Source organism: Protomyctophum parallelum (assembly GCF_964188405.1).
Source record: "Protomyctophum parallelum genome assembly, chromosome: 14".
Classification (NCBI taxonomy): Eukaryota; Metazoa; Chordata; class Actinopteri; order Myctophiformes; family Myctophidae; genus Protomyctophum; species Protomyctophum parallelum.
In genome coordinates, this window is record NC_139709.1 from 14181517 (window position 1) to 14192714 (window position 11198).

Sequence of the window (11198 nt, forward strand, 5' to 3'; positions counted from 1 at the left end):
TGCTAACACCAAAAGGGGTTCCCGCTCCCAAAATGGGTTAATAATCAGCTGCAGACATATATATTAGGGCTGTCAAACTTAACGCACTATTAACTAGTTAACTCACAATCCTTTTAACGGCACTATTTTTTTTAACGCGCGATTAACGCACTGTGAAGTTTGACAGAATGGTTGAGAGACACATGGCAATTTTACACTGAAGAGTTGAATAATTGTTAAACAGCTGCATTACTTAAGTTAATTTAAGTCTACACAATTAGAAAACTTAGAAAACATGTTATTTTGATCAACATGGCCTGTTATCTCTCGTAATGGTACCATTGGCCAACATCAATACAGTTCTTTAGTTTGGGTCTGGAAGGCTAAATGTCATCAAATGGTGGTCCGTGGCTCAAATGCAGAATAAATAATGGACCTTGATATGAAAAATCTTGAAAACCACTGATTTAAGGTATATTTAGAACGGATAAAAAATATGCGATTTGCGATTAATCACAGTTAACTATGGACAATCATGCGATTAATCAGATTAAATATTTTAATCGATTGACAGCCCTAATATATATATAAAATAAATAACGTTGCGTTTCAATTACAGTCCGGGGCAGACTGATAATGTCGTCTGTAGATCAAACGGCATACAGAGAAAATGTACACGATCTATAGAATGGCTCTCTCCATGACAGCTTTGAGGAGGGAGCTTTTGAATTTGTACAACAGCCAACAGTCCATGACGCCATAATAGAGAGTATGCACAGGCATGGTTTTCCCATCAGGACACACCCCCCCCTCATCTAGACTGAGTGGCAAAACATTGAGCAGCATGGAGTGTTGGGAGCGCTCGTTGGAAATCACTCAACCGTCCTGTGTGTACCACCTGTTTCTAAATGTCACATGATGCAGGAGGCAGCAAAATGTTGTGTTATTGAAAACAAGCACTTCCAAAATAATCAAATGCAGGGCATTTCTTGACAGAAAGTAGCTCAGAACGTTTCTATGGTGGAATTTTATGAAACAAAGACTTTGCAGAGATAGAAAAGAGGATAATTCAAGCTTTTCGTACAGCTGCAATGTTGGTGCCGGTGGTGAGTTTAACATTGTTTAATGCAATCAGACAGGACTTTTCTGTTTGGATGAATGGGCTGGCAAGGCCAGAAAGTAGTTTTTTGCCACTCAGTGGGCGTTCCCGCATAATTCCAGGTACGATGATGCCACACTATAATAGTGAATAGTGATGGAGGAGAGAATCGTTTAATTTTGGCCAATTTCTTTCTTTCGCCTTGATCAAGCTTCTCCTTCTTCCACTCACAATTTTCATCCAAAAACCCCTTCTCTTACGGGAGGGGTACATCTCTCTCTCCCTGGATGCTTTAGGCCAGGGGTTGCCCAAAAACGTATAGTTCACGATCTATCGCAAAGCCTGTGCAGGTAAGACCACAATGGCATGCCCCTAAACATAAATATAATAAATATATGTTAAATATTATATATACACATGTTCAATAAAATGAACTTGAACTGCCACTTGAATTAAGGCGACTTGATTGATCAAAAAAGGGCCTGTCAACTCAACACACAATGCAATACATTGCTTTCAATAGTGTTGCACACAACGTCAGTAATTATATACGAAACAAAAAACTACCAAATTCCCAGGTTTTCAGAGAAAATACCAGCAGAATGGAGCCTACGGGTGACTGATGCCCAAGAATCGCCCCAAAAGAATTGATCAAGCCTTATCAATGAAAACATCTCATGTTGGTTCCCCCAGCAGAAGTCAAGAGTTGATCTCTTCTAGCCCCCTCTGCTGGTTTCATATGGCTGGCTCAGAGACCCCAACCATGGGTCACTTTTCTTGACAAGTGAGCAGACACCAGACAGCCACATTAAGCAACTTTAAAAATAACTGATAGGAAATATCATGTTTTTCAACATGGCATATGCATTAGAAAAGGGGGGCATCAAACTAATTTTAGGTCGGATGCCGGATTGGTCAAAAATACAACTTTGTGCAGGCCAGGTTACCTTTCGCCTTGTGCCAACAGTGACAAGCCGGAATGCTGTCTTAATTAAAGGGCCTTGCAAACGTGAAGCCAGGAACGCAGGCGTTGTTGCCTGCCCTAGACCAACACAGTTCTCCTCCAGAATCCAGGTCTGGTGAGTCACGTAACGACTAACGAGCACGCGCGCAACAAATTCACGGGACCGCGCTCACGTAAATATGCTTACAACATTTTGTTGTAAATATGAGGTCTGGCACTCTGGTACCACAACAAAGAGCTGAGGTGCTTACACACAGCAGGCGGTTGGTTACCTGCCGGCTGCCGCCTCCATTGTTTTTGATGTACAACTGCAGCTTTGCCAGCACAGTAGCAGCGGGTCGGGAGAGAACGCACACATTAAAATGATGGGAAGATTTTCAGTTTATGTCGTTTGTTAATTTTACCCCAAATCATCCCCTGGTTAGTCCCACAGGCCAGGAGTTTTGACACCCCATGCAACCTTAAAAAGATAATAAAAAAACACCAAAAACATTGCCAGAAGTCTAAGTAGGGAATTAGACCTTAAATTAATGACCTAATTAGACCTAATCTTTCAATAACAGATTCCAAGCTACGCTACTGAATCTCTCGACAGGGGCATTCAGAAAGTGTTCATACAGTACGTTGAAAAAAAACACAGGAGCCCCCACCGGAACTTTATTCCTACAAAATCACGACCGTACACGTTCACAGTGAATGAGTGGCTGCCGACCGGAAGCGTTTCAGCGGCCCAAACTGAACGCGGAAGTGTCTGCTGCATAGAGCCCATTCATAGGAAAACAGGGCGCTTTTTTAACCCATTTTGACCTGAGATCAGATTCTAAAAATGTCTGTTTGAAAATGACAGTTTTCTGAAAAAGCTATGTTTCTATGTCAGTCGTTCTTCGATTTAAAAAAAATAGCAGACCTACAAGCTCGTATGAGTTTGTAGATCTGCTATTTTTCAATAGCTAAAGCGTAACACGATGCCAACACCAAAACGGGTTCCCACCCAAAATGGGTTAAGACAGATTTCAGCCCATGGGGCGAATTCAGTTTTAAGCTTCACCCAGCTGAGTGCTGCCCAGAGGAGCAGCCAGGGCTCGGAATCAAACCTGGGACCTTCTGCTCCCCAGGCAGGCTTTCTACTATGGATGTACCGATTAGACATCTTGGCCGATATCGACATCCAACACAATTATTTGTCGTTATGGCCGATAATAACCGATGTCAATATGATATCCATAGTCGGGTCACGGGGGCAACAGCTCCATTAGAGTGTTCCAGAGTTCCCTCTCCAGAGCAACATGACTTCCTCCTGGGGGATCCCGAGACGTTCCAAGGCCAGTGAGTTGATGCGTTTCCTCCCAACTGCGCCTTGGTCTGCCCCGGGGACTCCTCCCAGTGGGACGTGCCACGAGGACCTCCCTATAGGAAGACGCCCGAGAGGCATCCTAACCAGATGCCCCGAACCACCTAGGCTGGCTCCTTTCCAGGCGAAGAAGCAGCGACTCTACTCCGAGTCTCTCACCCTATCTCTAAGGGAGATACCAGCCACGAAGAAAACTAATTTCGGCCGCTTGTATTCGCGACCTTATTCTTTGGGTCACGACCCACATTTCATGACCACAGGTGAGAGTAGGAACGACGACTGCTCGGCTTATGAACACTGAATTTGAAAAAAAAAAAGCAATGCCTCTGTATTCCAAAACTAGGGATGCACCATTATTGAAATGTTGGCCCATATCCCAAAATAAACAGCATGAATGTAGTATATTTATTTAAAAATGTTCCAACTTGTTGACTCTTTTGAAAGCTTCTCCAGAAAACACCAATATCAACCATCATCATGACATCATCACAAAAAGCTTTTTCAGGCTTTTGTTTTTTCCAACATAAACTAAAATATCTGCTAAAACCAATATATTATTTTACCGATACCGATTACTGATACATTGGTTTAAGGCCAATATCAGCCGATACCGATGCGTTTGCCGATGAATCTCCATGGTGCCACCTGCAACCATGCTGGGTTTGGATCCCTCAGAAAAAAGAGGCAATGAGGGAGAAGTGAGAAAGAGAAGTAAGCTGTGTGCTCAGTGTGACAGACAGGCAGTATTGCAAAAATGCCATTCACACCCGCTGATGCATGTCACCTCATCTGAATTTTTATTCTACGTCAATTGACGAGCAGATTAAAAAAAATATGGGTTCTAATAATGAATAAATGAATAGATTATTCACATCGGTTTTCAGTTGAACATGCTGAACGTGCTTTTCCCCCAAAAAGAAATGTTTCAATTAGTTCGCAGCACAGGTTTGAGTGAATACAAAATGCAGTACGTACAGTAACTGCCGCAAAATATGCCTAAACCCTAAGGTTTTGTGACTACTACACCCTCTACTTGTTGAGGCTGTCGAAGATTGTAACGATTCAACTGTAAAAACAAAGATTGGCAATTTGGCATCACTCGTTTTCCAGTTCATCTGATGAACAGTCGTTAAATGGTGTCAGGCTCAACAACCATGATGTGTACACATTAAGAAAAGTAGAAAACAAACCGTGGGGAGGTTAAGTAGCTACGAGGTTAAGAAAGAATTTCTATTTGTGGTCGAAACAAGGAAACAACAACAACACAGTAGTAGCGACTAGTGAGTGGAAAAGAGCGTGAATACATGACACTTGTCAGTTGTCACTCTTGCACTGCAAGAGTGACCAGTAAAATGTATTGTTTTTATTTTTCATTAGTTATAGAGAGATGACTTCCACACACCCAGTAGGTAATTTGGAGCAGGTGCGATGATGACGAGGCATACCATGTAGAAAGGAGGGACACCCGCACACCGCCAATGGCTAGGTTCAGACAGAGCATGTATTATTAAGAAGCAACGTTTGGTTCTTGCGACCTTCCTCAGGCTTGGAGGAAGGTCCGACCTGAGGAACGTTGCAAGACCGAAACGTTGCATCTCAATAATAAATGCTCTGAACCTAGCAAGTGGCAGGCGGTGTGCGGGCGTCCCTCCTTTCTACATTTTTCATTAGTTCAAATAACTGAGATAGATTGCCATAGCTATGTATGGAATGGACGTACAAAAAGAAACGTGATAAGCTCTCCCACAACATACGGGGGGCCTCTGATGAAGTGAAAAGATGGACTGGCAGATTAACCGAAGCAAACTCAAGTGGGGCCTAGACACCCAGCAAGGAGCCAAGTGGCAAAAACAACAGACCAAAAGCTTAAAAAAGGATTGACAAGAAAAGAAGAAGCAAACTGCAACAGCAAAAAAAAAAAAATTGCTCCATAACAACAGGATAAAAAAAACACACAGGGCTCTTAGATGACCAAGCAGAACTAGCGGGGGGGGGGGGGGGAGATATGGAACAGTATTGGCAATATAAAAGGGGGGACAGACAAACAAGTAAAAAAGCCCAACAGGAAGATCACAAAAAGAAGAGCGTTTCGGGGTTACTCACGTGGCTTCTGGCCCCATACGTGCAGGTGTAACTTCCCAGAGGAGTAGTAGATGAAGCCCAGGACCAGCATGGGACACAGGACGAACAGCAGCTTGCGGAAGGGCATCATGGTCTTCAGTCATTGATATGGCACCATTCGGCTCATCACCTGAGAAGACAAGAGAGAGAGATTCACTTAATCCATTCTGACCTGAGATCAGATTCTAAAAATGTCTTCTACATCCTGACAGTTTTCCATTCTGACCTGAGATCAGATTAAAAAAATGTCTTCTACATCCTGACAGTTTTCTGAAAAAGCTATGTTTCTATGTCGGTCGTTTCTTCGATTTTTCAAAAATAGCAGACCCTACAAGCTCGTACAGCTTGTAGATCTGATATTTTTTCAATTGCTAAAGCATGACATAATGCTAACGCCAAAAGGGGTTCCGGCCCAAAATGGGCTAAAGACCTGAGATCAGATTCTAAAAAAAAAAGATGTCTTCTAAATCCTGACAGTTTTCTGAAAAACCTGTTTCTACTGCATGTATAGACGAATTCAGAAACGGGTCTCATGGTCGCAGCTTAACGTATTTCCTATAGGCCGAGCCGGCATAGCTGCGGGGTGAACCCGCACCTCTTCTCATATTTTAAATGCTTAGTATTGGAGGTATAAAGTACAGCAGCCTTGTGTTCATAAAACAGAAAGATTGGGTATTGGGTAAGACTGACGTTATGCATATTTCAGGACCTTTCACTGCTTCGTCTCAACCATTACTCTATGGCTCTGGTCTCAGCCACCGTGGTGGATATTTTGACATTTCGTTTTATTTATTTATTGGAATGTTGCCACTACTGTTGGAGCAGCCATAAACTACACAGGTTCATCCCGATGTTCTGGCCATATTTGTAATGTTAGTGTTAGTAAAAAGCAGGTAAAAGAGTAACGTTTGAGGCAGACTAACATCAGTCACTAATACAGTTCACTGTAGTAGAAGACGTGTGGGTTTACCCCGCAGCCATGTCGGCTCCGCCTACAGGAAATACGTAAGCTGTGACCATGAGACCCGTTTCTGAATTCGTCTAGATCAGTTGTTCTCAAACCAAGAATCCCCAAAAACTATGTATTTGGCCGCCGACCCCCATCTGAAAATATGTTGTTATAGGGACCCCTGTATTTAGGGCACGTATTTAAAAGGCCTCCATGTAAGTTAAGTGAAGTCCACAACTTCCACAAGAATGGTCACATACAGTAGGTCACCAATTTCACCATAACATCACCGTTATGACCGAGTGACCGAGTGTGACTGAGTGAGTGGCCAAGATTCTGGGTATTGCTTTACAGTTCCATAGGAAGTGGGTATGGCTTTACAGTTCCTTCCTACTTTACAGTAGGAAGGAAGGAGCGGTTCCTCTAACAGCAAAAAAATAAAAACACTTTACCCCTGAAACGTAAACCAGAAATGCAATTGCAGATTGAGAGCACTCGAGAAAACTCAAGTACATATGGAGGAGAGAGAGGGCAGAGGGCAGAGGCGGGACGAATCTAGGGAAGGAGGTAAAGGGTCAGCCAATATTAAAGCTTCTACACTACAGGAATGTCAACGCAGACCTTGAGGACAGAGCTTTGATGGTTAATCGTTTACTTGAGTAGATTTGAGGCTTTATCTCAAATTCTCAATGCGTTGCCTTTTCCCCCCTTCTCATTAGTCTCTCCCTTTCAATCCAAAATTCAAGGAGGTCAGAAACTAGACAGTACTATGCCTGGGCAAGTGGGCATTCTCCCCTTATGCATTTTGATTAGATAAGCCGGCATGGAGAGTGAAGGCTTTGCAAGAAATCAATTCAATAATTGAATTTCAAAACATCAATATCTTTGCATTTATTTACTTAAATATGACTTATTCGAGAGACAAAAATTGGTTTGTTTGCCTAGTCGTCCTCTCTACTGCATTCAATAGAAGCCACTGCGTTCAACAGGTGGTAAACAAGCATTTGGTACAAGAGATTTTAAATTGACCAAAGAAGAGCCACTGTGCGCTGTGATTCACACCCAGCCTGCATGCCACTTATGGTAGGAGAGAGAAGACCCATGTGTGTGGAATATCTGTAAAGCAAAGCAAAGCAAAGTTCTTTGTTTACCCAGGGAAGTGCACTAAGCTTGAGATGCTTGTTTACAGCCACACCCTGCTCATAGAACATTTCATGGTAGGGGTCCAATGCCTTGCTCAAGGGCACTTCAGCGGTGGTAATTTTAACGTGCCGGTCCGGGGATTCGAACTGGCGACCTTCCGGTATCAAGACCGCTACCTACCTACACTAAATACACTGGGTTGCCTATATTGTTTATAATATCATACATTTATGTTTAAGTATGCCATCAGGATCAGTAGGCAATAAAATGTTAAAAAACGGGACCATGCAGTGGGCCTCATTTTGGATTTCACTTAGAATGTAGTTGCTTGTTTTCATCTTCTGAACAGCTGGAGGTAAGTGCAAATGAGGGTTTGCAAACTCTTGGCAGGTGCCTGAGCTGCACTCTGACTCTGAGCCATCCCAGATCCACTTGTAATGCCTCAACCAAAACCATGCCAGAATCATTTCAAATGGTACAGGAGCCTAAACCTAAAAGAAAGGACAACAGGTGTAATCCAAACTAGGGTTAAAAGAAAACCACAGAGTATGACCCACAAAGTAGAGATATTTAATAGTCACTCCACCTGCCCAGTGCTAGAAAAGAACATGAAAACACAGCGTGGACAATAAATTGTGAAACTCAGGCTTGTAGCTACAGCCGCCCCATCTTTACTTTTGACAGTAGCCTATGGCATTTCAAGATTACTCAAGAATACAGATTAGCTGAATTCCTGAACTCTGCCCAAACAGTCGCATGTATCCAATTACTGATGATTAAGTACTGACTATAAAGGTGTTTTGGCTACTCATATTTCAATGGGTCTTTCAGTAGAACAAACAAAACCAAACAGTGCTGCAACAGTTATCAACAATAGGCCTACACAACAGAAGAACACATTCATCGCATATCAACAATATAGCCTAAGATTTAGAATTGATCGATTCTGACATCAAAATCGATAAATGCATCTATCTACCAGAGTCTAGGCGAATACACCACCACAAACAGAACAGAGCACGACATTGCACACCACCAGGACACATTCATTGTAACAGAACAGCAGCATGCATCTGCTATGTCTACAGTAAAGAAACAACAACATAAATAACATGAAACTATGGTCTATACTAGCCCCTTTCGGGACCCTACGTAAAACTTTTTTGATATTTTGTTTAGTTTTACGTTGGGTCCCTGCTCGCTAGTGTATTTTCGTATGGAAATTCCTAAATGCGGATGTGGAGATTCTCTCTAAAATAGGACCCGCGGCATGTGACGCCATTATTTTCCTTGAGTTATTCTGAATTCGGTAACTTTAAGTAGCTATACATCCCGGTGCGAATATCTCCTGTGGCGCGGAAGCCGTTAAGTATTTTTAATCTTTGTTTGACCGATTTGGTCGCTTTATTTCTTCTTGTTTGTTTACCGTTTATTGTACCGCCTCCCGGTGTGCGGTTGGCTTGTGAGGCTACGTCCCTGCCTCTGATCTGCTGTGTCATAGCTATAGCGCCACTAGCTAGCCAGATAGGCGGTACAATGAGGTGTCAATAAACAAGAAGAATCCAAGCTTCCAAATCGGGCAAACATATATTAAAAATACTTAACGGCTTCCGCGCCACAGGAGATATTCGCACCGGGATGTATAGCTACTTAAAGTTACCGAATTCAGAATAACTCAAGGAAAATAATGGCGTCACATGCCGCGGGGAGGCGTTTTACCATGTAAACATGAGCCAGTAAATGTTTTAATCAGGTGGCATGGACGACGTGGAACAGGACCCAATGCACTGGGTCGAACAAATGTCAGAAACTTCAGTAGCATTTGGGTTCTGCTTGGAGGGCTAGGTCTATACCAGAGCTAGAAACATTGTAACATCCGTACAACAGGACACAACAATTAAACAGCACAAGCGGACAGGGACAGTGTCACCTTTCTCTCTCTGGGGCTGACCGATGTCTTTGAATCAAATATCACTCTTTCTAATGTTATTTAAAAAGAAGGGGGTTGAAATCTGTGCCCGTACGTGTCCCCTTTCCATTATCGTATTCCAGGGAAGTTAACTGGCTAATTTAGCCGCTAGCCACAGAAATAACGGTACGTTATGCTGCCTGGTATGGTATCCCATTCTAATGTACGTGCTAGCTCATGCATTTATGACACAACAGCTCAACAAACATCTGTTGTTGCAACTTGCTAGTTTCACATCTTCAGTCACGCTTTTTAGTCCAGTTACTGGAGTAACGCTACACCTCTACACCGTCAGAACCAATATAATGTTACATTTGATCGGCTAACGTTACAGAGAGCAGATGGATCATGACGAACACACACACTGCACACACACACACAGCTAACAGCTACAGCTAACCGTTGGCAGTAGAGCTAACCGTAAACGGGCTTCATTTACATTAGTCGCGGCGGGGGGACCCGTGTTGTTCGACAAAAATGTCACATTTTCATATTTTTGTAAAAAAAAAAAAAAAAATCCCATTTGAAAATACGTCATCTTTGTCCAGCGACATGCGGTGTGAGGGATTTGTCTTTTTGATGTCCTCCGCGGGCCTGCTCAGCTGCAGTCAGTTAGTACAACAACGACATCACAATGAGTGTGTGTGGCAAGGCAAGCAAAGGGGCTTTGGGTTCAGACTCAGAGAATAAGCGAAACATGTCAGATGACTCAGAATCCGTGAGATAATACCAACGAATCATTGTATTTGTGTGATATCATACAGTATGCTGCGCACCACCGCCTGGCAGCGGAACAAATAACAGTTTTTACTGGAACGGCAACAACGACACAAGCTGCTGTTTCACCAGACGCTGTGCTCACTGCTCTCTCTCTGCCTAATTTCACTACCGTTACCACCATCGCTGTTTCGGACGACTCAAACACGAGACGTGGACGGTTTTGTGTATAAATCATGCCCCCTCGATTGATTAGATTAGGAGAGGAGATGAGATGAGAGAAAAAAAGATATGAATAGTTTACCTTGCCCTTTACGCGCGGTCCTTGGATGAAGAAGGGAGAAAACATATGTCTTAGTTTAAATAATGAAAAGGTCGATAACACGACCGCGTTCTCCCCCCTTTCCCGACCATGATCATGTCTAAAATCCAGCGATCGAGTCTCCCCAAGCAAGCAGTGTGTGTGTGTGTGTGTGTGTGTGTGTGTGAGCTCAAATCAAGACAAGACGCTCATGCAGTCTGCTTTCTCTTTCCAGTTCTATAATCCCATTAACCGTACCCACACCGCCGTCCCTGCTCAACACCGGTACAACGAAACGAGCCCCCCTTTTCTATTTAATCATCCTCCTCATCATCACCACCCCCATCCTCCTCCTCCTCCTCTCCACAGACAGAGTCAGACCTACAGCTCGGTCTGTCAGTAGCAGCAGTCACATGGGCATTTCAGTTGAATTTACTATGCCCTCTCTCTCTTTTTAACTGAGCTGAATGCACCTTTTCAGCTCATTCTTCACGTGGTGGGCTCGCTCTTCGTCAGCTGTTACGTCGCATTGTGTTATGCCTTTGCAATGTTTGCTGGCATGCTTTTATTTACCCATCGAATCCCCCCCCCCCCTATTGTCGTTA

At 43.2% G+C, this 11198-nt stretch overlaps 1 protein-coding gene across 1 annotated transcript in view; it reads right to left on the minus strand.

The window, feature by feature from the left end:
- st3gal3b (ST3 beta-galactoside alpha-2,3-sialyltransferase 3b) overlaps window positions 1-10842 on the minus strand; it is a gene marked incomplete at its 3' end in the record, with an annotated part of 109667 nt that extends 98825 nt beyond the window's left edge. The window contains exons 1-2 of the mRNA XM_083782620.1: window positions 10597-10842; window positions 5497-5644 (exon numbers count right to left, since the gene is read on the minus strand). Of these exons, the coding sequence (XP_083638746.1) occupies window positions 5497-5605 (109 nt within the window). The 5' untranslated portion in view covers window positions 5606-5644; window positions 10597-10842. The remainder of the gene's footprint in view (window positions 1-5496; window positions 5645-10596) is intronic.
- Window positions 10843-11198: the final 356 nt, after the last annotated feature.